General features: G+C 44.6%; 1 protein-coding gene across 4 annotated transcripts in view; it reads left to right on the top strand.

Annotated features, from left to right (window-relative positions):
* LRP1 (LDL receptor protein 1) overlaps positions 1–27623 on the top strand; it is a 1015507-nt gene that overhangs the window by 304782 nt on the left and 683102 nt on the right. For all 4 annotated transcript variants that reach the window (XM_068367027.1, XM_068367026.1, XM_068367028.1 and 1 more), the window contains 2 exons: positions 5141–5389; positions 21591–21833. In XM_068367027.1, the coding sequence (XP_068223128.1) occupies positions 5141–5389; positions 21591–21833 (492 nt within the window). The remainder of the gene's footprint in view (positions 1–5140; positions 5390–21590; positions 21834–27623) is intronic.

The raw sequence follows: 27623 nt of genomic DNA, 5'->3' as shown, positions 1-27623 counted from the left end.
TCGAGGACGCCTTCCAGCATCCTTGGGACAACCTCGACGTTTACGCCTTCCCTCCCTTCGGAATGCTCAGACAAGTCCTCAAGAGGGTGAGGAGAGCGGACAACCTGTGGATGACTTTGGTAGCGCCCTGGTGGCCGGAGAGAGAGTGGTTCACGGATCTAAAGGAACTGGCGCGCCTCCCACCTTGGCCCCTTCCGGACAGGTGAGACCTTCTGCGGCAGCCACACTTTCAAAGGTTCCACGAAAACCCTCGGTCCCTCCGCCTTCACGCGTGGAGGTTATCGAGTGTCTCCTGAGGAAGGAGGGGTATTCGGCGAAGACCGCAACGAGGATGTCGGGTTATCTGAGACGGTCGTCAGCCGCTGTGTACCAGGCTAAATGGGCTACCTTCACGAAGTGGTGCGTCGCGAAGAACATCAAGCCCTTGAAAGCCTCCATCTCGGAGATAGCTGACTTCTTAGTCTATCTCAGGGACGAGGTAATTATGTCCATCCCAGCCATTAAAGGAGTTCGAGCCGCCCTAGGACAAGTCTTCCTCCTGAAGGGCATCGACCTAGGTTCCTCCAGACACATCTCGATGCTCATCAAGAGCTTCGAGCAATCATGCCCCCCTTAAGCAGTTAGAGTGCCCCAGTGGGACATGTCTAAGGTCCTGAAGATGCTGTCAGAAACTCCCTTTGAACCCCTAAAGGACATCTTAGACAAGGAGCTCACCCTCAAGACAGTTTTTCTGTTAGCACTGCCATCGGCAAAACGGGTAGGGGAGCTTCATGGACTTTCATACGAGGTGTCACACTGGAAGGGCTGGCGTGAAGCTACCTTCAAGTTCGTACCATCCTTCATGGCCAAGACCCAGAACCCAGCAGTCTGGGACCCCAAGTTTGAAGGCTTCTTGGTGCCGGCAATCCCACGTTCAGACAACCCGAAGGACTTGCGGCTGTGCCCTGTCAGAGCAGTACGCAAGTACTTGGAGAGGACTGCCAGACTTAGACCCGAAATCAAGAGTCTGTTTGTTTCTTCAGGATTAGTGAAGAAACCAATCTCCAAAAACACGATATCCTTCTGGCTACGGCAAGTGATCATGAAGGCCTACAGTAGTGCAGGGATTCCTATTCCGGGTAAGCCTAGACCCCACGACATCAGAGGTCTGAGTACTTCGTTGGCCTTTGAGAAGAACATGGCAGTCGGCCAAATCCTGCGGGCAGGTACTTGGGCCAATCAGTCAACCTTCACAGCCCCCTAATTGAAGGAGTGCTCGAGGAGGTCCTTGGACGGATTCTCCCTCGGTCCTGTCATTTCAGCGCTTCAAAAGATTTAAAGGTCTAGCCCCAGGGTAACCACGGGCAGTAAGTCCAAGAGACAAAGGTTCCTTCCTTACCCCCCCTGTTCCCTTATTACCTACCCTGAAATGACACTAAATCCTTTAACTACCAGGGCATACATCGTCAGTGAATGGATACGTCTCCGAGGATTTTTACAGAGGTGAGTTACTTAGACACCAAGATAGTTTTTTGGGTAGTTTTCCCTATTTCTCGTGTTTTCTCTTGAAGGATCAGCAGAACATAGCCTCCTATCTAGGTTTCCCCCCCTTTTCTCTCCTCATCACGGTCTCTGGGTCCTGTGGTACACTCCCACCTTCTAAGGTATAAGTCTCCTAAGAAAGTAGTTCGAGGTAAGTACTCCGTGTTAGAACAAATCACAAATTTTAAGTAATTTGTATTTTTCCTAACAGTACTTAGCTCAAACTACTTTCGGGTTATGGCCCGCCCATCCTACCCCGAGTGCCTTACAGGACTTGATAGAAACCTATCTGACAAAACTTACTGGAGATCGAGACCTGAGCAAGCATGCTCTCTGACCCCGGGTCGTCTCTGGGCGCGTATCACTCCGCCAGAGAATGCCCCGCATAGAAAACGGGAGTAGGGTAAACTACACAAAATTCTGGTCGGATGGGAGGAGATCCCAGATACTCCTAAGAAAGTAGTTTGAGGTAAGTAATGTTAGGAAAAATACAAATTACTTAAAATTTGTGATTTTGTTATGAAAACTCATGGTTTACAAAAATTAATGCTGTTGTTTATATGGCAAGGATTCAAAACTGTAAAAGAAGCTCTTAAATATATCTCTCTATCAAGATATATGATACAAGATTGATTACCAAAACTTTTGTTTTGCTAATTTCACTAAAGAGATTTGTAAAAGATAACTTTAGGATAGGACTCAGATATATTTACATCATCCTCATAATCATGAGCCATTACTAGTCCAGTGCAGAACAAAGACCTCAGACATGTCCTTCCACTCAAGTCTGTGTATGGTATTTCTATGCCAGTTTATACTTGGAAATTTTCATATTTCATCAATCCATTGTTTTCTCTTCGTTCACCAGCTTCGCTTACAATCTGTAGGGACCCATTGTATTATTCTTAATGTCTATCTATCATCTCTCATTCTCATTATATGTCCTGCCCATGTCCATTTCTTTTTCTTACATATTGTTAGAATACCCTCTACTTTAGTTTGTTCTCGTATCCAAGTTGCTCTTTTTCTGTCTGTTAGTGTTAATCCCATCAATATTGTTTCCATAGCTCTTTGAATTGTAACTAGCGTATTTTCCAAAGCTTTAGTGAGGCTCCAAGTTTCCGATGCATGATTTAATACTTGTAGGACCATCAAATTGGATACTTTTCTTTTTAGAGAAAGTGGCATTTTACTTACTGTATCATAATCTTATTTTGTTTACCATAAGCTCTTCATCACATGCTTATCCCTCTTTTGATTTTGATCTCATGTCCTTGGGAAACACTTACTGTCTGTCCTAAGTATGTATATTCATTAACAATCTCTAGAGGTTTGTTCATAACACTTATTTGTTGTCTCTGTACTTTCATTGAACATTACAATAGTTTTACTCATATTCATTACTAGTCCTACATTTCTGCTTTCTCTATTCAAATCTTCTATCATATTTTATAATTCCTCCCATGATTCAATAAACAGAACTATGTCATCTGCACATCTTAAGGGAATGTCTGTCATTCATTTTCATTAATATACTTTGGGATATCAAAAAACATGACAGTGAATTGCATAACAACTAAAGAGTCACATGAGAAAGTATTGTACTAACTCTGATATAGTTAACCGAGTTATTGTGTTTTTTGTGCTTAGAGGTATATGGCACTACACGGGTCATCATAGTAACGCAACTCTATATTCTCGAACTCACGGTAACCAATGATAAGTTCACCATTTTTATAGAATAAGGAGAAATATCAGACTAGAAATAGTATGCCTGGTAGCTCAACACTTTCTCTAATTGTCTCAGTGAATACCAGAAACCGCTAGTGAAAAGAATTGTGCCTTGCGCTCTTGGTGTGGTCCCTTTTTTTCTTGATATTTATAGTGCTAGTGAACTGTAGTGGTATTGCTATCATGCCTAAATGCAAAAGAAGAATCCTATCTAAGTACTGTATATGGAAAAGATAGCCCTTGTAAGACAGAACTGGCAACAAAGCAGGAGTTACCACCTCCTGAGTCCTGATACCCTCACCTTGAGTGAGTAGTACTCCCACAGGATGTTGACAAGGGTGACTTTGGGCCATATTTGCAGTAATTAGAAGAAAAAGCTATATAGTAAGTAAATTTAGTTATTCTTAAAGTAATTGAGAGTAGTTTATAATTATTTTTGATGATGGAAATAGTATTTAATGGTGATATTGTAATATTTTTCTTCTTATTCTTGATGCAAAACTTTGAGGGCTAATATCTCAGCTTTATAGTTATTGGCATTGAAAACAATTTTTATCCATAAGTTGAAAAGATATTTAAAACCCAATGACATCGTTGGAAAGAAAAGTAAAAATGGAGTAATTTGGTTGGAGGAATTTATTTTTTGAAGTTATTTGAAATTTTGTATAATTTTAAAAGTTTATAAAAAGAAAAAATACTATAAACATCAATAAAAAATGAAGCTAAAGAAAAGGCCTCTGATTAATGTTTCTACACTCCAATTAGCATTATTCATGGCAATCTATATTTAATTCAATGTACAGTAGTACTTTTTGAGAAAAATTTAAAAAAGAAAATATTAAATCTTTATTTTTATTCATTAAAAAGGGATATTGTATGATTCCAATAAAATTTATATAGAATCACCAGAGTAATATTACAAATAACATATATTAAAATCATGGTAATCCAGTGATATTTAGATGACATTTAACAATTTTGGCTTTAACGGCAGACTACGTCCTTAAGTTGTTAAGGTATTTTCTCAATCTAGAATTTTCATAATTTCTAGGTATGCTGTAAAGGATTTAGGAGACGGGGTCTCCTTACTTAACTCCTTTCTGTTATACTACTCTCACTATCTTTCTGTAGTTTTGGGATTTCTCTACTTCACATATAGATATCTTCAAGTGTTCTAACATAAGATTTATCTATTCCTTGTTTTTGAAGGGCTTTCATTACTGCTGAATTTTTGACAGAATCAAAAGCTTTCTCATCGTCTATAAATGCCATACATAGTGGTTTGTCATACTCTGTGGATTTTTCCAATAGCTGGTTAATTACATTGATATGGTCAGTTGTTGAATACCCTCTTCTAAAGCCCGTCTACTCTCTTGGTTGATTAAAGTCTAGCAGTCTTTCTATTTGACCTCATATGATATTTAAGTATTTCATATATTACTTATATATTATATAGAAGCATGGTAACTCTGTAATTCCTGAGACATCCCCAGATGGCAACATTGTATCAGATACCATATGAGGTCTTCATTGAGTGGCGTGATAAGACATTAGTTGTTCATTTATTCCCAAGCCAAAAAATGATGATTTCCGAGATTTATTTTTGTTTGTTATATATGTGATTCCTTGATAAATTCACAGATATGTTGTGCTACTTCTAAAATTCATTCTATCTGTAAACCACATTCTATGCGCATTCCCTGCTAAAGCAAAGTTTACTCAGTCACTGAAAGGTGGGATCATTGAAAGTTTTACCAAGACTTAGATTTCATAGCTGTATTATAGCTTAAAAATAGATAGATAAGAGTTGCCTTATCCATTTTAATTGAAATTTCTTTTTGATGTTTTGATTTTAGATATTCTTAAGATTTAAATATCTATTTTTCAGAACCAATCAAGTGCTCACATAGTGAATGGAAGTGCAATTCAGGACAACAGTGCATTCCAGATGTATGGAAATGTGATGGTGATGATGATTGTGGTGATGGCTCAGATGAGGAAAACTGTCCAGTTGCCCCGGTAGTTTGCCCAACACCAGGCTTTTTATGCGATAATGGATCTACATGTGTTCAGCCGAAAAATCTTTGTGATGGGAAGAAAGATTGCAAAGATAGCTCAGATGAAGGTGGACGATGTGGTATGTATACACTTCAGCATTGACATATATTATGGAGTAGTTACATTACTAGGTAGATTATGTTAACAAAAACATAAATAATAGTTCTGTGTGCTGCAAATTTTGTATAATGACACTTTAACTGACCTTATCTCATTATTCCAAGAAATTAAGATTGGTTGCAGTTTTGCTGTCTGTTACAGTACAATACATGAATATTTTGTAAGTGATTGTTTAGCAGATTCGCTCAAAATCTATTTTTGGGTGAGATAGCCATGTCGTCCTGATGGAAGGTTCCTATTGGTAGCTTTCTAAGGGATATTTGGCTACAGTGATATTCCCAGAGAATTAACCTTTAGGTCTCCAGAATTCTAACTCCTGGTGCGAATATCCTTAAAATTTCCTTAAGGATATCGCATGATATCAGGGGACGTATATCTTGATACGACACATAGCAATCTTCACCCCGAATAGCATTTTCATTCCAAGGGGGATGAGTGGCGAAAATAGAAGGGGAGCCGTTATCAAGGTTACCCTTCCTCCCGTACTATTATGAGTATCCAAGATGGTGCTTATTCCTTGTAGCATTGAGCATGGTGCTACAGATATAGTAGTTTCGGGAGGGATCTTGCCTAGGTCTTTTCTATGGAAAAGGAGGGCGGGTCCATCAGGATGACATGGCTATCTCACCCAAAAATAGATTTTTCGCTTCGCTCAAAATCCGTTTTTTGGGCTCAGGCCATGTCGTCCTGATGGAAGTTTACCAGAGAATTACTAGAAAATACTGTATCTGGATTTTCATAGGTGCCTTAACCTTGGGACAGATTTTCCTATGGTCATCTGGACCGTTGAGACATATGACGTTACCGTTATACGTCATTACCACTACAGTGAACCCTCGTTTATCGCGGTAGATAGGTTCCAGTCGCGGCCGCGATAGGTGAAAATCCGCGAAGTAGTGACACCATATTTACCTATTTATTCAACATGTATATTCAGACTTTTAAAACCTTCCCTTGTACGTAGTACTGTTAACAAACTACCCTTTAATGTACAGAACACTTAATGCATGTACTACAGTACCCTAAACTAAAACAGGCACAAATATTAAAGGTGATTTTATATCATGCATTTCCTAAACATGCTAAAAAGCACGATAAAAAATGGCAACCAATGTTTTGTTTACATTTATCTCTGATCATAATGTAGAAACAAACTGGAGGTAGAGCTTTGCTTATTACCCAGACATATTTCCCATACTTTTCCCTTAGAACTACATCACATCTTCCTACTTTAGATATATAGATATATATATATATATATATATATATATATATATATATATATATATGTATATATATATATATATATATATATATATATATGTGTGTGTGTGTATATATATATATATATATTTATATGTATACACATATACATACCTACATATATACATAAATACATGCATACATATATATATATATATTACTGTATATATATGGGTTATGGAAAAAATCCGCGAAGTGGTGAATCCGCGATGGTCGAACCGCGAAGTAGCGAGGGTTCACTGTAATCATATGCCATGTTAGGGCTTCCTGCCCCCTGCAGGGAAGAGTCATACTAGACAGTAGGAAAGGGGTCTCAAGGTTTGCATATACTGTATGAACAAACATAGTATCAACTAGACATACAAGAGTCTCACAGTTTGTATATTCTTATGGAACAAAAGTATCAACTATATTTATTGTCTGTACATACAATAATATGAGGTATACTTAGGTAAGTAAGAGAACTCTGGCTATACTTTATTTGTGTTAATTATGGGGCGAAATAAGACAAAATTACATATTAATAGACATTTATTCATGAAAAATTAATAGATAGAATAGCATGTGTAATATATATTCATATATATTAGGAGAATCATACATATATATACAACTTGATATAGAAAAATTTTTCTACCTGAAAGGGAAGAAATGATTAGTGCCATTATGAAATTTGAAAATTTGATAAAATTTTCTAATATAGTTTTCTGTAATTTTGGATATTATCAATACTGTAAAGTACACACGGCACAAGTGTTATTTGTATAATTCTACACCTGAGGTTTTTGAACAGTCTTTAGTGTCACCATGGTCACACTCACTTCAGAGGTATTGCACTGGAAGGTGTCAACACCTTTACACCATAATTGAGAGTCCCACTCAATTCACTGTTCATCGCAGCACTAGACGACAGGTTTTAATACACTACCTTCCGCCACCACATAATGCTTCAACTCATGCACTTGCTTTGCATAATGTTTGTAGAACACTGGATGACTTCCATCCAGTATATGAGCGAAGAAAGTTCAGTGATGAAGCAATTTTTCTTGGATCATGACCTGCGGGTGTACTGTCAGGATCCGCTCTGCGAATAAAGTAGGTGAGCTTCGTCCTCAGTTGTTTTAGGGATAAGTTTGATCCTGAAGTTTCTCCTTTAAAGAGCTGTCCTCCCCTGAAGTCTGAAGTTCTTCGAAGATAGACCTTTAGACATTCTACTGGACACAGAGAGACATCTTCCTACAGAGGGCAGATTCTCCAGGGACCCCATCTCTTAGTGGGTAGCTCATTCTTGGCAAGAAAGGTTGGATCAGGAAAGAGATTCAGTTCTCCCACTTCTGTGAACTGAATATGGCCCTCGTTTCTAGATAGGGCCACAATTTCACTCACTATAGCCCCTGAGGCTATAGCAAACAGGAAAATAACTTTTTGAGTTGGATCCTTGAGAGATCTTCATTGTTCACTGTTGAGGCGTAGTGTCGGATCTTGTCCAAGGACCATGAAATGGGCTTCAGAGGAGCTGCAGGCCTGAGTCTAGCACATGCCTTCGGGATCTTGTTAAAGATTTCGTTCGACAGGTCTACTTGGAAGGCGTATAGAAGAGGTCTAGTCAGTGCCGACTTACACATACTTATTGTGTTGACTGCCCGGCCTTTTCATGAAGGTGGATAAAGGACAGACAAGTCTATTGAGATTTCTTTTGGTCCTTTTGCTTTGACGAAAGCAGCCCACTTTTTCCAGGACGATTCATATTGTCTTCTGGTTGACTTGGACTTGTATTCTTCTAAGAAGTCTATACTGCCTTTTGAGATCCCAAATCTTTTCTTAACCGCTAGGGCGAGAAAATCGTGAGATGAAGGTTTTGGGTTCTCTGTGATGAAGCAAAGACAGTCGACTTCTGCACTCGTTGAGGTATTGCTGGGTTCAGTAGAGGGACCAGCCTCAGCTTCAGTTCTATTACCAGAGGGAACCAGTTACTCTTGGGCCACTAGGGAGCCACTAGAGCTGCCGTTCCTCGGAAGGATCTCAGCCTGTTGAGGACCTTCAGTAGGAGATTGGTCGGAGGGAACAGGTAAATCCGGTTCCATCTGTTCCAGTCGAGGGATATAGCGTCCGTCGCCTCTGCCAGAGGGTCCTCGTCTGGGGCTACATATCGAGGTAGTTTCTTGTTGTCGCTCGTCGCGAAGAGGTCGATCTGCAGTTCCGGGACTTGTTGTAATATGAAGGAGAATGAGTCTGCGTCTAGGGACCATTCTGACTCTATCGGTTTGAGCCTGCATAGAGCATCCGCTGTTACATTGCAGAACCCTTGAAGGTGAACTGTTGATAGGTGCCCTCTCTTCTTTTCCGCTAGACGGAAGATGGCTAATATCACATGGTTGATATGGGGCGATCTCGAGCCTTGTCAATTCAGACACCTCATTATCACTTCCCAGGATCAGCCTGATGTGGGCTGATCTGCGAGGAGAGAGAGTTTTCAATGTCAAAAGGACTGCCATGGCCTCCAAAATGTTGATGTGAAAGGTCTTGAACAGAGAAGACCAAGTCCCTTGGACTTTCCTTTGATGGGAATGATCTCTCCATCCTTCCGTCGAGGCATCCGTGTGGATGGTTATCGATGGTGGAGGTGGTTGTAAGGGCACAGTCCTCTTTAGGTTCTTGGCCTTCGACCATGGCTTGAGAGGTGATCGTAGTAAGGTCGGTATCGGTCGTTTTTTATCTCTTCGAGCGTTTGATGCGTATCTTCTCCAGACTCCTGACGCATCTTTTAGTTGTGCTTTTAACACTGGGTCTGTCACTGCTGCAAACTGGAGAGAGCCCAGTATTCTTTCCTGTTGGCGTCTTGAGATCCTGTCAGATTTCAGTAGTCTCTTGTCAGATCCTGCAATCTCTCTCCTCTTCCCTGGGGGAATGGAGAGACTATGTGACTTTAAGTTCCAATGGATTCCCAGCCATTGAAAGTCTTGAGCTGGAGAAAATCAAGACTTCTTGAAGTTGATCTTGAATCCCAGATGTTCCAGGAACTGGATCACTTTCTTGGATGCTTGCAGACAAGCCATCCTGGGTGGTGCCTACACCAGCCAGTCGTCCAGGTACGCTGCTACCTGAACGCCTTTTAAGTGTAGTTGTTGAACGACTGCGTCTGCAAGTTTCGTGAAGATCCCTGGGGCTATGTTTAGTCCGAAGGGCATGGCTCTGAAGACGTACCTTTTCTTCTGTAGCCTGAATCCTAGGTAGGAGGAGAGGGGGCGGTTGACTGGAATATGCCAGTAAGCATCTGCCAGGTCTATTGAGACTGTGTATGCCCCTTTTGGTAACAGGGTCCTTATGTGCTGAAGGGTTAACATCCTGAACTTGCTGTTCTCGATGAACTTGTTGAATGGTGTCAAGTCCAGAATGACTCTTGAATTTGTCTGAGTCCTTCTTGGGAACACAAGACAGCCTTCCCTGGAATTTGATGGACTTTGCCCGCCTTATTACCCATTTGCTCAATAGTTTTAGGGTATATTCTTCCAGTAAGGGGGTGGAGTGTTGGAAGAATTGTGGAAATGATGGTGGAGCCTCGCTCCAGTTCCATCCAAGTCCGTTCTTGATTAGGCTGTGGGCCCAAGGATTGAAAGTCCAACGATCCTGAAATTGTTGGAGCCTCCCTCCTACCCGAAGCATCTCATTGCTTCTTTTGTCTGGAGGATTTACCTCCCTGACCGCGTCCTCCCCTACCTCGTGAGGGGTGTTTTGAGGAGCCCCGTCTGGAGCCTCTACCTTTGGGATGAAAGGTAGTGGTCTGCCTCTCAAACCCAGGGTTCCAGGGTTGAATGCTGGTGACTGGGCAACCAGCTGTTGAGGCACCATCTGGAAAGTGGTTTGCGGTTGAGCAACCACTTGGGGCACCGTGGTCATGGTGACTGTGGGATGTTGTTGCTGGCCAGGCCGAGAAGGTAGTTTAGGTCTCTTGGTCTTCCTCTTAGGCTGGGGACCCGCATCCGTGGAAGACTTGCGTTTGGATGACATGCCCCACTTCTGGAGAAGGTTCCGATTCTTCGAGGCAGCTTTGTCAACTACCTCCTTGACCACTTCATTTGGGAAGAGGTCTTTGCCCCAGATATGGGAAGCTATCTGCTTCCTGGGTTCGTGTTTTACAGTTGTTGTAGCAAACACAAACTCTGCATGCTCTTCTGGCTTTCATAAAGCCGTACAGGTCCTTTACCAAGGTAGCCATGTTCATCTTGGCCATGACCATGTTCATATCTGGGGTGCTCTTTAAGCCTGCGCACATCTCCATACAATTCTGTAGGGATAGGGATGCCGCTAGTCTTTCTTTCGTCTCTTGCTCCCTACGCAAGAGAAAGTCTGACAGCTTTGGGAGATTCTCGATGAACTGTCGTCCAGTGATATCTGCCTCCAACTTCCCAACTGAGAAGGTTAGGTGGACTTCTTTCCAATCCTTATCCTCCATGGGCAGGGCTAACGACAGGGGTCTACACTCTTCCAGTGTAGGATAAGGTTTGCCTGCCTCTATTGCCTTGACAACGGCTTTAAAAGCCTTCGATGTAAAGGGGAAGGCTATTGAAGCTGGAGCAAGAACGGTAGGATGTTACTTGCTCAGGGCAGACACCTTAGAGTTTGTGTAGCCCACCTTCTTTAGGCTGCTCAACAAGAGAGCCTGTGGCTTATCATGGTCAAATACCATGACCTCCTTGGGTTCTGTCTCTTCCTTCAATGCTGGCTCCTGCTTCAGTCGAATGCAGCAGTCTGGGTAAGTATTGAAGCTTGGCCAGAACTGAATGTCATCAAGAGGGATGGCTCCCATCTTCTCCGAGATGTAGAGTTTGCCGTTGGTGATCGGCATAAACTCCGCATATCTCCTGGGATTAGTTTCGGAGCAGGGTGGGAGGTCTTGGACTCTGAGTCTCTTGTGTGACCCACGGGAGGCGGAGAGTCGAGCTTCACCGAGCTCTCTCTCAAGTTTCGCTTCCCTAGCTTCGCCTTGCTTGCGAATGCTCTCCATTAGACCCGTAAGATTGGCCTGTGCCTGTCTCATGTCGTCTGATGGAGGGGCAGAAGATGTTGAGGGTAACAGCTCCAGTTCCGTCACCGACGCAAGGGACTCCGACTCGACTTCATCATCTTCCTCGGGAAGTAGTGTAGACTCCTCCTCTTGATCATCCTTAAGAAGATCTTTTTTGGTGTCCGTGGACACCTCGGATATCCTTTTCTCCTGGTGGATGTCCATGCCTTGTAGTGCGTCACTGACTTCTATCTCGACGGCAATCTGGACGCAGGGTATTTCAGGTCGTGCCTGGGGTATGACAGCTTCAATACCCGCTTTAGGGAACAGCAAGATGCGCATCCTTTCATTAGGAAGGTACGGCCCCGTAGAGTTCTTTAGGAACCCTCGTACCCATCTACGCAGCTTTGCTCGTGCTGCATCCCTCGACTCCGCTGACTTGGGGCGTCGAAACCATCAGTCACCAAGGTCCGGCGTATGTTGCAGTCTTGGGGGTCCCAGTACCGTAGGGTTTCTTTAGTGATGGTGCAGGGGGAATGATACCTGCATCCTTTGTGGCCACAGAAGATGACATCGCACTTCACTAGGTCCTCCTGTAAAGAGAGGAAAATTAAATGAGTATGCGGTTGTTTATCTCGCATGAAAAACAATTTATGTAAAATATTAATATTAATATTTTAACCATTATATCTTAGGATAATCAAGCTAGAAAGGAACTAGGAAAGAAACATACTTGTGTTTCCTGTCCAGCCAATTGCTGTGACCTCCCCCAAAATTAAAGCCATAGAGTTTTCCTATTCAGGAAACCCAAGAGAAGGGTTCTAACCCCAAGGGATAGATAAGTGCATCTTAACACTGACCCTTCTTAAGTTCTTTAATATTGTGGGGTAAGTTGTTAACTGATTAACTATCAGTGTATTATAAGAAATCTTTTCTTTCGATATAGGATTGGTCTCAACAATAGACTGTGCAAGGATACACAGGGTATGTTGGAAAATAACTACTGTATAATTTATACTATAGTTTTCTGTCTGCAGTATAATCTATACTGCAAATATACTGGCCACTGTATAATCATATACTGTAGTTCAGCCGGCAACAACTAGCACCTGGTGGCACGATCCAGCCGGCGTGGTTAGTACCTGACGGCACTGGCCCAGCCGGCGTACCTGACGGCACCGGTCCAGCCGGCAGCATCTAGCTGACAGAGAGAAAGAAAGCATGGAGTGAAGGGTTACCTTGTTAAATGTTTGTTAACAATAAATAAGATTGTAAGTACTTAATCTTACTGCCTTCCTCCGGAATGAGGGTTCAAATGGAAGGGGAGAATGTATCATTCAAGCTTCCATCCAACCACAAAAACTGTTGCCGGCCACTGCCGGCTTTGGGGATGTGGATGGCAATCCAAGAGAGGATTGAAGAACACTCGACAGTAGAGGGGTCTCCCACCGGCAGCTGTCACAGCCGGCACAACCTTTCCCGGAGCCTTGCGTCTATAAGGGAAAACTGAGTGATTATACAGCTGCTTATGTAGGAGCCCGGCCGGCACCACAACCTACCCGGCAAGCAGTGAGATTGTAGGACGACGGCCACAGGGTTGCGATGGCTAGGCCATCGCTAAAGGACAGAGAGGGGCAGGGAAAGGGTCCTGCATTAAGTGTGGAAGAAAGCGGTGAGGTTTTCGTCACTACCACACGAGGGAGAAACTCTGTTTCAGTGTCAGCGCCATCCTGGACGGCAGAAGAATATCTATTCTTCAGCCTAGGGTCTGCCAAAACAGTGTTAGGAGAAGGCGGCAGGATTGCCGCCACTTCCAAATGTGGGAGAAACTTTGTTTCAGTATCGGCGCCATCCTAGGCGGCAGAAGAATATCTATTCTTCAGCCTAGGGTCTGCCGAAACAGGACTAGTCTCCTAGACCACAGGGGAGAAGGTGGCGGCATCATACTACCATTTCAGGTGCGGCCTAGGGAGGCATAGCCTCGTATGCCGGCTGCTGTAAGCCGGCAGGGGAGTGACTACTCGCCCTGCTGCTCAGCCGCCGGCAGAAAGACTGAATACTCTGAGGTTCTGTCGATAACCAAAGCCGGGATACTCGCCGGCATGGGTGGGAGACAGAAAACACTAGCCTAGTCAAGCCGGAGTGACTACTCTAAGGCGAGTCCAAGATAGGGTTGTCGCCTATGGCGGCACTCAGAGGGAAGGAAGGATTACCCTTAAATCTCCACACGAGACGAGTATTGAGTTATATACTGTAAATAATTCTAGGAGGTATCTATCTCCCGTTGAATTGATAAAATGATACACAAGGGTAAACTGGGATCATGTATGAAAGTATACTGAAGCGCGTAGGCTAGGTAGCCTAGCGCGGGGCGAGATTTCGGTTACCTAAATCGCCGAAACTCTTACGTATATGATCGACATAAGGAAGAGGAAAATATATGCATAAATATATATATCTTTACCAGTATAATTGTGCCTAAATAGCTTTTATAATTTATTAATGCTATTACAACTGGGAATGTCGTTCTGCTAACTAAATAACACATGCGTCATGAATGACAGCGCCCATGGCGCCTCCGGTGGTCGGCCAAGCTCCGAACACATAAAATTACTCTAATTTCTCTGTGAAGCAGGAGCTAAAAATTATACAGTATAATGAATAAATACTCAACTTTTCCAGAGGCAGAAGAAGCTGGAGATTGCATGATTAATCCTCAGATAATCAATCACAAAGGTTAGAGCAACAGGGAAAACCACCGTGCAAATTCGCTACAAAAATAGGAATAAGCGCCATCTTGGATACTCGTAATAGTACGGGAGGAAGGGTAACCGTAATAACGGCTCCCCTTCTATTTTCGCCACTGTTCCCCCTCGAAATAAAAATGCTATTCGGAGTGAAGATTGCCATGTGTCGTATCAAGATATACGTCCCCTGATATTATGCGATATCCTGAAGGAAAATTATAAGGATATTCGCACCAGGAGTTAGAATTCTGGAGACCTAAAGGTTAATTCTCTGGGAATATCACTGTAGCCAAATATCCCTTAGAAAGCTACCAATAGGAACCTTCCATCGGGATGACATAGCCTGAGCCCAAAAATGTACATATGTATATCAGGTTAACCTTTAAGAATATTAATTTTAATTGTCTTTATATTCTTTTTTTATTTGTAAAGTAGTTGAGTGATATCATTACTTCAACAATTAATTCTATGAATCTCACCTGAGGTTCACATGGCTACTTAGTCGAATGTAGCTAATAGTCGACGTCTGTCCTAAAAATTGATACGCGCCCAGAGACGACCCGGGGTCAGAGAGCATGCTTGCTCAGGTCTCGATCTCCAGTAAGTTTTTGGTCGCATCGGCGTTAACACCCCGATGCTCTCTCTTAACCCAGTGCGACCCTTTGTGTCCCCGACCCCTTTGTGTCTCACGCGGTCCCCTTGTGGTCCCTTTGTGTACTTCCCTATCCTTTCCCTCTGTGTTCCGGTGTCTCGCGGTGTATTACTAGTGCGTTATGGAGCATCCTGTGTTCCGGTGTCTCGCGGTGTATTACTAGTGCGTTATGGAGCATCCCCATTGTTGCCCTGGGCCTGTGGCCGGCAAATCGTGTGGCGCTTTCCTCTCTAAGCCCGAAGTTGACCCGCACTCCTTGTGTTCGTCGTGTAGGCGCAGTGTGTGTTCCCCTACAGCCACGTGTCCGGAGTGCGAGTCCTGGAATGAAGTGCAGTGGGTGCGATATGGCACTAAGAAGAAGGCCTCTCGACGGTCCCCTAGGAAGTCCAGCGTCTCTTCGCCTCTCGCTTTGCCCGGCGTCCCGTCGGACAGAGTCTCTTTGCCGTCTTCCCCTACCCAGTGTAGGGGTCGAGGTAAGTCTGTTGCGGGGAAGCGGCCTGTGGCCCTTCCCCAGGAGTCTGATTTATCTGACAGTGGGATTGTGTCTTTGGTCCAGGCAAGTGGGGGGCCTGAGGGAGGGGCAGGTGTGTATCCGGGGGACGGAGCCCTGGTGAAAGCAGGTCCCGTCTCGTCGGACAATCCGATGTGTGGTAAAACAGCTGCAGTCTCTTCTCCCGCCTCCTGGGCAGGTTTTTCAGGTGCATCAGCAGCCTAGGGTGCCGCCGAGAAAGAGGACTCGCCGCCATCAGACACCCTCGTGTGGGCGCCTCCGAAGACGCCCTTCAGATCTCCCCTGAGGATGGAAGAGGAGTTTGAGACCTGGTTCCCCAGCGAGGAGCTCCCCCGCTCCCCTCCAACGCCTTCAGCTACGTTCCCGGTGGACATCATGGAGCCTTCGTCGCTGGCTGAACCCCATGCAGAACCACCAGCAACGCGGCAAGATTCAGGGCCTCCAACGAGGTCCTACAGGTCTTCGGGTTCCTCGGTCAAGGCCTACTCCTACTCGTTGGAAGACGGAGCCCCGAGAGACCATAGGAGACGGTGAGATAGGTCCCGCAGGAGGCAATCTCGCTCGCGTTCCCATTCAAGATCCCGCCACGTGAGTAGACGTTCCAGATCCCCCAGGAGAAAGTTCAGGAGAAGCCTTTCGCCGGAGGAAGAATGGGTACGAGTCTCCATCCCCCGTAGCCAACTCCTGGGGGCTGCAGCAGTCGCGGGCACTTCAGGATGGCGCCCTAGGCCCCGCTCACCGGTAGGTTTTGTCGCCGAAAGTAAGTATGACCGATGGAGGGACTCGTCTCATCAGGCACCAAGGGACAGGCATAAGTCTGCGAAGGTACCAACTCCACCCGCCCAGCGGTGAGAGTCGCCCCTTCAGTCTGGCAGCCGCGTCCCGGCCTCAAGATCTACGATGAGTCGTCCAGAACGGGAGAAACACCTTTCCTTGACTGGTAAGCCTGCAGACTCCTGGTCCGCCGGAAGAAGACATAAATCCAGGACGGAGGTCTCCGTTCCAGCGGCGATGACCGTCCTACTGCCTGAAGCGAGGGGACTGGACCACTCCAGGAGGATGCCGCCTCCTCGTACGGCTGCCCCCGTCGAAGGTCCTCCGTCACGAGAACTGGGACGCCCAACGGAGAATGTAGAGGACGGGGAAGAAGGTTAGCCAGCGAAGGTTTCTGCATACAGGAGGGTGATAGGCCTCATCCGACAGCACCATAGGCTGGACGAACCGGAGCCCTCTACTGACGAGGTCTGTCTCTCGAGCCTCAACAGGCTGGGGGATGCACCTGTACAACAGAGGCCCTCACTAGCCCTCCCTTTAGCTAGGGATGTGAAGCTGGGATTGGCGCAGGTTAGCAAGGTCTTGGCCAACCATGCGGAAGCCCCCAAGAACCAGAGCGCGTCTAGACTTCTCCAGGGCCTGAAGACACAGTCTCGGTTTTACCTCCCGGAAGGGCACTGCTCGGGGGCCTGCGCAGTGGAATCAGCAGTCGCCCTCTTGGGACAGGGTGCAGCAGAGGTGGCTGGATTGGTGGGCCTCCACGCTGGTAGGGTTCCAGTCCTCGCACGACCTCGCAATCCCGGAAAATCAGGCCTTGCTGAAGGAGCTGATTAGCTCGGGAGGTAAGGCCTTGAAATTCCTTTCCTATCAGTCTATAACACACACCGCCTACTGGATACTGAGAAAAAGTGACACAGTGCTCAGCAGGCTTGTAAAGAGGCTCCCTGACACGGGAGCGAGGTCCCTGAGGAGCCTTCCACTGTGGGACGAGTCAGTTTTCCCCCTCAAGGAAGTGGAAGAGACGGTGGAGAGGGTGAGGAAACTAAAGGATGCGGGAGAACCTAGGCCCCCTCCTGCAAGAAGACCCACCCATAGAAGGGCACCTTCTGACGTCCCTCTCCCCCCTCGCGCCTCACCTAACCAGCCCAGGAGAGACGCCCCTACTACATCCTGGCAGCAATCTTCGCAGCCCTCCCGTAAGGGAACGTCGGCTGTGTAGGCAGCATTCAGACCCTCCTATTCCGCCGCCAGAAGATTTCGTTTGGGCCGCGCCTCTCGAAGGAGATAGGGAGAGAGGCCCTCTACTCCTGCTGAAGCCTCAGGGGGGTGGGTTGCCTCAAACATTCTTGGCAAGCATGGCGGGACCACGGATCGGACCCGTGGACCGTGACAGTGCTGAAAGAAGGGTACAGGTTGCCCTTCCTGGTGGGCCCCCTACCTCTGATACCAGATCTACAGGTGGAATGGTTGGCAACGAAGGACCCCTTGAGAAGGACGGCCCTGCAAGGAGAGGTCTCTGCTATGCTGGCGGAAGGGGCAATGGAACCAGTCAAGAACCCAGGTCCAGGGTTCTACAGCAGACTCTTCCTGGTGGAGAAAGCGACAGGGGGCTGGAGACCGGTCATAGACCTCTCAGCCCTCAACAGGTTCGTGTGCAAGACCGACCTCAAGATGGACACTCCGAAGTCGGTCCAAGGGGCCTTGAGGGAAGGAGACTTCATGATGTCCATAGACCTTCGGTCTGTCCACAGCCCCTCAGGTCTTCACGAGAATCTTCGCGACAGTCTCAGCCTGGGCACACGCACAGGGCATCCGCCTGATTCGGTACCTGGACGGCTGGTTGTTGCTTTCAGCCTCAAGGGAAGTACTGAGGGGGCAAGGCGCGAAGCTCCTGCAGTTCTGCAGCGTCCTGGGTATCACCATCAACCTGGAGAAGTCCCAACTGATACTCTCCACCAGGATGACCTACCTCGGGATGGTCCTGGACTCCCGGTTGGCGAGAACATTCCCTTCTGCGGAGAGACTGGACAACCTGAGCCAGATCCTACGGCCCTTCCTGTCAGGTCAGCCCAGGAGAACCAGGGACTGGCAGAGGCTGTTAGGCCACCTCGTGTCATTGGAGAAGCTAGTCCCACAGGGGAGACTCAAACTCAGGGGAGTACTGTGGAACCTGAAGGAGGCCTGGAACCAGAGAGACTTCCCGCACAAGGTGGTACTGATGTCCCCAGAGACGAAGGAGGTCCTAGAGTGGTGGCACGACATATCGAACACCCTCAAGGGGATGCTCTTCGCGGCTGACCCTCCGGAGATGCTCCTGTTCACGGACGCATCCAAGGAGGGTTGGGTTGCTCATCTCCTCGACAGCACAGCGAGAGGAAGATGGGGAGCCGAAGAGAAGAACCTGCATATCAACATACTGGAAATGATGCCAGTGCAAAGGGCGTGCCTAGAGTTTGTGGTAGCCTACGTAAAGAAGCAAGGAAGACTAAAATCGAGGGAGTTGTGCGGCCTCACGTTGGAGTTCCTGGAATGGGCCGGAAGGGAACAGATCAAGATCTCGGCCAGGTTCATTCCAGGGAAGAGGAACGTCCTGGCCGACGGCCTCAGCAGAATGGGTCAAGTGGTGGGGTTCGAGTGGTCCTAGCACCCAGAAGTGGCCAAGACTCTGATTCAGAAGTGGGGCTCGCCAGTAATAGACCTCTTCACCACGAGACTGAACGCACAGCTCCCCGTGTTTTGTTCTCCTGTGCCAGATCCAGGAGCAGCATTCGAGGACGCCTTCCAGCATTCTTGGGACAACCTCGACGTTTACGCCTTCCCTCCCTTCGGAATGCTCAGACAAGTCCTCAACAGGGTGAGGAGAGCGGACAACCTGCGGATGACTTTGGTAGCGCCCTGGTGGCCGGAGAGAGAGTGGTTCGTGGTTCTAAAGGAACTGGCGCGCCTTCCACCTTGGCCCCTTCCGGACAGATCAGATCTTCTCCGGCAGCCACACTTTCAAAGGTTCCACGAAAACCCTCGGTCCCTCCGCCTTCACGCGTGGAGGTTATCGTGCGTCTCCTGAGGAAGGAAGGGTATTCGGCGAAGACCGCAACAAGGATGTCAGGTTACCCGAGACGGTCGTCAGCCGCTGTTTACCAGGATAAATGGGCTACCTTCACGAAGTGGTGTGTCGCGAAGAACATCAAGCTGTTGAAAGCCTCCATTCCGGAGATAGCTGACTTCTTAGGGTATCTCAGGGACGAGGTGAATATGTCCATCCCAGCCATTAAAGGAGTCTGAGCTGCCCTAGGACAAGTCTTCCTCCTGAAGGGCATTGACCTAGGTTCCTCCAGACACATCTCGATGCTCATCAAGAGCTTCGAGCAATCATGCCTCCTGCAAGCAGTTAGAGTGCCCCAGTGGGACGTGGCTATGGTCCTGAAGATTCTGTCAGAACCTCCCTTCGAACCCGTAAAGGACATCTTGGACAAGGAGCTCACCCTCAAGACAGTTTTTCTGTTAGCACTGGCATCAGCAAAACGTGTAGGGGAGCTTCATGGACTATCATACGAGGTGTCACACTCAAAGGGCTGGCGTGAAGCTACCTTCAGGTTCGGTTCTTACCATCCTTCGTGGCCAAGACCCAGAACCCAGCAGTCTGGGACCCCAAGTTTGAAGGCTTCTTGGTGTCGGCAATCCCACGTTCAGACAACCCGAAGGACTTGCGGCTGTGCCCTGTTAGAGCAGTACGCAAGTACTTGGAGAGGACAGCCAGACTTAGACCCGAAATCAAGAGTCTGTTCGTTTCTTCAGGATTAGTAAAGAAACCAGTCTCCAAAAATACGATCTCCTTCTGGCTACAGCAAGTGATCATGAAAGCCTACAGTAGTGTAGGGATTCCTATTCCGGGTAAGCCTAGACCCCACGACATCAGAGGTCTGAGTACTTCGTTGGCCTTTGAGAAGAACATGGCAGTCGGCCAAATCCTGCGGGCGGGTGCTTGGGCTAATCAGTCAACCTTCACAGCTCACTACTTGAAGGAATGCTTGAGGAGGTCCTTAGACAGATTCTCTCTCGGTCCCGTCATTTCAGCGCTTCAAAAGATTTAAAGGTGTAGCCCCAGGGAAACCGCAAGCAGTACGTCCAAGAGACACAGGTTCCTTCCTTACCCCCCCCCCTCCCCCCGTTCCCTTATTACTTTCCCTGAAATGACACTAAATCCTTCAACTACCATGGGATACATCGTCAGTGAATGGATACGTCTCCAAGGAATTTTACAGAGGTGATTTACTTAGACACTAAGATAGTATTTTTGGGTAGTTTTCCCTATTTCTCGTGTTTTCTCTCGGAGGGTCAGCAGAACCTAGCCTCATATCTAGGTTCCCCCCTTTTCTCTCCTCATCACGGTCTCTGGGTCTTGTGGTACACTCCCACCTCCTAAGGTATAAGTCTCCTAAGAAAGTAGTTCGAGGTAAGTACTCCGTGTTGGAACAAATCACAAATTTTAAGTAATTTGTATTTTTCCTAACAGTACTTACCTCGAACTACTTTCGGGTTATGGCTTGCCCATCCTACTCCGAGTGCCTTACAGGACTTAATAGGGACCTATCTGTCAAAATTTACTGGAGATCGAGACCTGAGCAAGCATGCTCTATGACCCCGGGTCGTCTCTGGGCGCGTATCACTCCGCCAGAGATTACCCCACATAGAAAACGGGAGTAGGGTAAACTACACAAAATTCTGGTCGGATGGGAGATCCCAGATACTCCTAAGAAAGTAGTTTGACGCATGTACTGTTACGAAAAATACAAATTACTTAAAATTTGTGATATTAAAATTATTGTTGGATACTGAAGATCTAATGTATTTTTTATTCTTTTGCTATTTTAGGTGAAGAGTTTGAAGATTTGATAGCTTTTGTGCTTAGGGAACACACTGTATGTCAGTTTATATACTCCCCAAGTGCAATGGTTTGCAAGTTAACCTTTTAGGCATTTTATATTTCTAATATGCTTACCATTAATGTTAAATTCCCTTATACAGTAATTATTACAGTGTTTTATTTTTCATTTTTAGCTTCATTTTCATTAGCCTATTTTGTTACTGTATATTTTCATTTCACTCTTAAAATTTGAGTAACATTCTATTTCTATTTGAATATTTCTCTACCTTTATTCTCAAGTGAATGAACATTTTAAAAAGAATTTGATAATTTGATTTTTCCAGGATCTTATGATTGCGAGTTAATGGATTGTGACAAGACCTGTGTCCAGGGTCCTGGTGGTCCAGTTTGCACTTGTCCAGTTGGTCAGACTCTCCTCCCTGATGGTCGGATGTGCTCATCCCTTCACCCTTGTGAACAGTGGGGTACCTGTTCTCAGGAATGTGTACCAACACGACAGTCATATAAGTGCTCGTGTTTTAAAGGATATGGTCTTGAGCCCGATGGATTTTCGTGTAAAAGTACAGGTTTGTATTTATGGAGTTTATCTTTTATATTTTTTTTTTATTATAAGCACTACTATATAAAAGAGTTATTTGAAATTCTGACTCAGATAGTAGGGTAGAACTGTATTACAATTTTAATAGTACTAAAATTTTTTAGTTAATTCTGATAACTTGGGAATTGTAACTACAAATATTTTTGTTATACAATTGTTCAATTTTGTGGTGAAGACAAGGAAAAATCACAGTCTTTATCACTAACCTTTTAGCATGAAATTTTCATAATATTTATGTAGCTTACAAAGGAGTTCTCTCTACTATATGTCTTGTGCACTTATTGCCTAAATCATATACTGGTCCAGTTCTTCATACGTTCTGAGCCTTCCAACTTGTCTCCTTGTAATCTCTTCTGTAACTTGTGGGTTGTGGTTGCCTGTTGGTAATATTCTTGCTTGGTGATCACTAGACTGGGGTTCGAGTCCCACTCAAACTTGTTAGTTCCTTTAGTGGCTGCAACCTCCCCATCCTTATGAGCTAAGGATGGAAGGTTTGGGGGAGCCCATAGGTATACCTGCTGAGTCATCAGCAGCCATTGCCTGGCACTCCTTGGTCCTAGCTTGGGTGCTGATCATATGTATATATGGTCAGTTTTAAGGGCTTTTTCCTGCTTGCTAGAGCAATGTCACCGTCCCTTGCCCCTGCCATTCATAAGTGGCCTTTAACCTAAACTTAAACTTCCTCAATTACTATCATGAATAAAAGATGTGGTGATGATTTTATAGGCATCCCTTATCTATTTTCTTTTGATATACTGTACCTGCCACTCTCTTCGTTCTAGAACTTGTATTATGATGTATTACCTTTAATTACATTTAATGAACCCTCTGGTTTTTTAAGACTGTATAATTACTGTACTTTTCTTGGTGCTATGTCAAAGACCTGTAGATCAACACATTTCTTCTAATATTTCTGTGATTAACTTGTTATAAAGATTGCTTTTGTTTTAGTTTTATTTCAATGAACCTCCCCTGATGTTCATATAGCTGTTGTCTCCGGAAGTTTTGTATGTCAACATTATCCCATGAAAATGAATCACTTTCCCAATTTCTTTCCTTTCAATATATTAATACCTCTAGTAAAGTAATTAGACTTACCAGCATCTAATGATAACATGGTGTGCATGTCATGTTGCTTCTTCCATTTCAATGTTACATTGTCAGTGATAGGATGTGCACTCCAGATTGTCATGGATTTTTTTTTATATATATTTTAATGGTTTAAATATATATTCTCCCAGATTTGTTAGCAATTGCTGTATAGTTGTGCAAAGGAGATTTTTGGAAGTGATCATGAATCGCATTCTCTGTGTCTCATGCCTGGGACAACTTTTTAGTTTAGAGAATTATTGTGAGTAGAGTGAAGGCCTCACTATTCTTCTTTGGAAAGTGTTTCATGATTGCTGGTCAGATTAAAGTTCAAAGCATAAAAGAAAGCTTACTCATAGTTTAAGGAGAAATTCAAAGAAGACCAGGCTAGTTAATTATAGAGGGAATGAAGCCTTTGATTTTACTACAGTATTAACAAATTTAGTATTGATAGTTTAAAGGTTTAAAGGCCACTCATGAATGGCAGAGGCAAGGGACAATGGCATTGCTCTATCAAGCAGGACAATGCCCTAGAGACTGACCATATGTGAATATGATCAGTGCCCAAGGCCCCTCTTCACCCAAGTTAGGATCAAGGAGGGCCAGGCAATGGCTGCTGATGACTTAGCAGATAGACCTATAGGCTCCCTCAAAACCCCCCATCCTTAACTCACAAGGATGGTGAGTTTGCAGCGACCAAAGAAACTTAACCTTTGAGCGGGACTTGAACCTAGTCTGACGTTCACCAGTTAGGGACATTACCACATCGGTTTTCACGTCATTAGCTTCTTTTATGGAAGCTTAGAAGGCCAATAAATCTTCCATTAAGGGTAATCTTTTTGGCCTAACCTGCTCTGTTTCAGACCTTAGTCTAACTCCTCAAGTGGTAGTTATTAGTTCTAGTGCACCGTTCAGAAAGGTTCTGATGGCACACTGGACATCCCAGATTGGAAATCCTCTCATACTCCCACAGAATCTTTATTTACTCTAGACCCTTCTGATGCAAAACCATTGCATTTCCACATTTATAACTGTTCTTTTAGTCAACTGCATTGCAAGTCAGAAAACTGAGATGGTAACGTGGATCCTTTTATCCCTCTAAACAACTGTTTAGCTCTTATTTTTTTAGATAGTATTCTAGATCTTATATGTAGGAATTTTTAATCCAAGATACCATGTGGTTAGTGAGGGAAAATGATGCTTTGGGTATTTGTAAGACTTATAGTTTGTCAAAAATCTTGTGAGCTAATAGAGTATATTTTTAGCTAATAGTGTTGATCAATATTGTAATGCCTTAATGAATATATCCATAACTTCTGAGAACTTTGAATACTAATTTTGTTTTCTTATTTTATGATCCTTTCATTCCCTTTGTTGCGACTGACCATGTATAAGAAAAAAAATTATGCATCAATTTTTTCCTGAGTTTACCCTTTCAAGCCATCTCGAATAATTAGATACTCTACATATGAATGTTGTATGTATGTATTTGTATTTTAATTGCTAAATAACCACTTTTACTGCCTTGTTTGGCTTATTCAATTTTGTTTCAGATTTGTCAAACCTGACATTATGTTAGAGTTTATCTAATTATTATTAAGGCTTAGAGTACAGTGGTACCTTGATTTAAGAGTGCAGTTTGTTCCTGGAGTTAGCTTGCAACCCAAAATTCTCATAATCCAAAACAATTTTTCCTATAAAGAATGAAGGACATTAAATTGTTATTTTTCAATATTTAACTTAGCCGGTGATTATAATAGCTGCAACTCTGTTGCTCGACAGAAAACTCTAAGGTAAAATTCACCAGCGATCGCTACACAGGTTGCGGGTGTGCCCAACAGCGCCATCTGTCGTCCAGATACCCAGTACTCAATGTAAACAAAGAACTCAATTTTCTCTCTGTCGTGCTCCCGACAAGACGTGCTTATTCGCTGTTGCTAAACTGGATTTGTTTTCACAACTAATTGGTGAAGTACACTATTCTAGTTTTGAGCTTTCGCTATGCAGGTGTTTTATCTTCATCTTAAATCTTGAACTCGTTTTGGATAGATTTAATTATGGTGACAAAGAGAGTATGGACTTTCTTTCACTTTTAAATGGCCGACCCTTCCCTTAGCGGAAGTGTGTTTAGGCTTTTAGTAATTATATCACGTTATAGATTTTCCTCTATATATTTTATATCTCTCCGCCTTTATTAGGCCTCTTCGATTAACTTTCCATTTATTATAAACATATAAAAATAATTTTAATGTTTTGTTTATATAGACCTTTCCTGAGAGTAGGCGGTCCTAACTTGGAAACCGAAGTTAATCAACGTTGAGCCCTTTATATCGTAATTAGCTTTTAAAGAGCTAAGGATTTAAAACTTTTTAAATGTAATATTTTATGAAAGAATTTCTTTGATAGTCTTCGTACTGTTTTCAAAGATGAACTAACGTTTAGTTTATTTATGCTACGCAGTTGTTGACGTTCAGGACGTTCAACATGCGCTCTATCGTTACGATAGAGAGAGAGTGTATCACGGTTTCACTTTGCAGTAAGAGTAAATCGATTCTGACGTTTTGTTCATTCTTTCTTAGCTTAAATGTTTTAAATTCTATTTTAAAGGAACTTTTTATTTGAAAAACCTTTCAGTTTTTTCCTTTAGTCAAATAACATGTTTTTTTTTTTGACGAAATATAATTGGGCTCTTCTCTTAGGTGCGAAATCAAGAGAGAAAGAGAGAGAGAGATAGAGACGGAGGGAGAGAGAGGAGAGAAAACGTTCCGTTCAAGCGGGTAACGTTGTTCTCGTGTTACTCTCGTCCCTAGTCGCTGTACGGGGAGGAAGGATAAAACGTTTTAGTTTTTTATTCTCGTCCCCAGGCTATGTGCGGTGAGAGATTGAAAACGTAGTTATATGAACTAGTGTTTATTCTCTTTCCCAGCCACTGATTTTTTTTTTTTATCTTTAAATATGTTTTCTGTTTTTTGCTGGTATTAATGAGCTTGCATTATACGACCTTTTAATGAAGGGTAGAATTGCGTGTTTCAGGTAGAAATCAGTAAAAATTTCAGTGAAATAAGTGCAAAACAGAAAATCGAAGTGATAAAGTGATATGCGCAAAGTGTTACAGTGTTGCGTCCGAGGGTTCGTCTGTTCGTGCCTGTCGTTCACCTAGTCCGGGACCTCTTACATGCTCCTAAGCCCAGGGGAGAAGTAATGTCAAACGACTTATGGGTTCGAGAGGCCTTGACCAACGAACAGACGTTTTCCCTCTATGGTATCGGGTGTATCTTACCAAGATCTCCCCTACCATAAGACGAGAGAGACGTTGTTTCTCCTCGTCATCCGAAGGCTTTTCGCATAAGAAACCTGTCACAAGGTTTCGAAGCCCTTAAGCGAAAGTCAGTCCTTTCAGGACAGGTCCAGCGTCCTGGTTACAACCATTAGGACAGCTCTGACCCTATGCAGTCATCGGATAACTGCTCGCCGCCTAACAAAAGCGTAACACAGACTCCGAGAGTCTTTTTTTGTAGGCAAAGTGTTGCGGTCACAGACGTTACCCTCGTCTCTTACCACAACCATTTCCGTTGATCCTTAATGGGTTGTATGGCAAGACATGCAGTATATGCTTGCTTCCCTTATGGAAGACTATTCTGCCGATTAGTCCGTTGAGTCTAGCCGTTTATCTCATCGATATCCTGGCTTTCAGCCAACCTAACGTTCCTTTGTGCTTACTGTTGACGTTGGCGTAGCTTAGTCACGTCAGTCAGGTTGTTTAGAACCACACTCGATGCGGTCTCGTGTTGTTTTTCAGCCGCATTTGGACGTTAGGCCACTTGCTGAGGCTCCTGTTGACGTTCAAGACGTTCACTAACAATCGGAGTTGACTTGTTTTGACGCTGTGCGTCAACCTCCGCATTCTAGAGTTGTTTTGACTGCTCAGTCTAGGCAGTCAAAGCAGTCTCGAGTGGACGCTGTGCGTCCTCACGCACCTGTTGTGGTTGACAGTTCAGTTGTTGACAGTTCACAGACTGTCAAGCAGTTACATGACGTTGCGTTCTGGTCCGCTACTAATGCACCAGTGAGTGTGGACTCTGCTTGTAAAGCATTGCCACCACGGTAGGTCTCTCCCTTGCTTGAGACTCAGCTTTTATCGGACAAGGTTCCTGTAGATGAGGAAGTTGCTGTTCCCCCTCCTACTGATATTCCCTTGAGGACTCTGTCAGATGGAGAGGAGCCTAAAGCTGCTTAGCCTCCTATGGACTTTAATTAAATCATGATGATTTTTTTAAGGATCTTTGTCCGGATCTTTTTGTAACTGCTGCTCCTCGTTCGCCTAAACGTCAGAGCTTACACTAGGCCTAGCTACTTCGAAGCCGTTGTTTTTAAGCTAGTGCTCTCTCGCTCTCCTAGAGAGCTTTACGTTGGCTAGGCGACTGGTTTTTCACCAGGAGGAGTTTGGGGGATACAGCCTTTGCTTTCCCTTCTTTTAAACTGGTTTATAGAGCGAGAGTCTGATATGACACGAGAGAAGTTCTCGGCTTGGGAGTTCATGCCTCTGCCCAGATAGACTTCTCAATTCTCGTAGACTCTCCCTGGCGCCTGGCCAGGAGACGCTCCAAGTTGTTTACAGGTCAACTTCACAGCTGTTTTCGAGCCTTTGAAGTTTTGCTGTACAATTATG

The sequence above is a fragment of the Palaemon carinicauda genome, chromosome 44 (genome assembly GCF_036898095.1).
Source record: "Palaemon carinicauda isolate YSFRI2023 chromosome 44, ASM3689809v2, whole genome shotgun sequence".
Lineage (NCBI taxonomy): Eukaryota > Metazoa > Arthropoda > Malacostraca > Decapoda > Palaemonidae > Palaemon > Palaemon carinicauda.
This window is presented reverse-complemented; position numbering and strand designations above follow the sequence as displayed.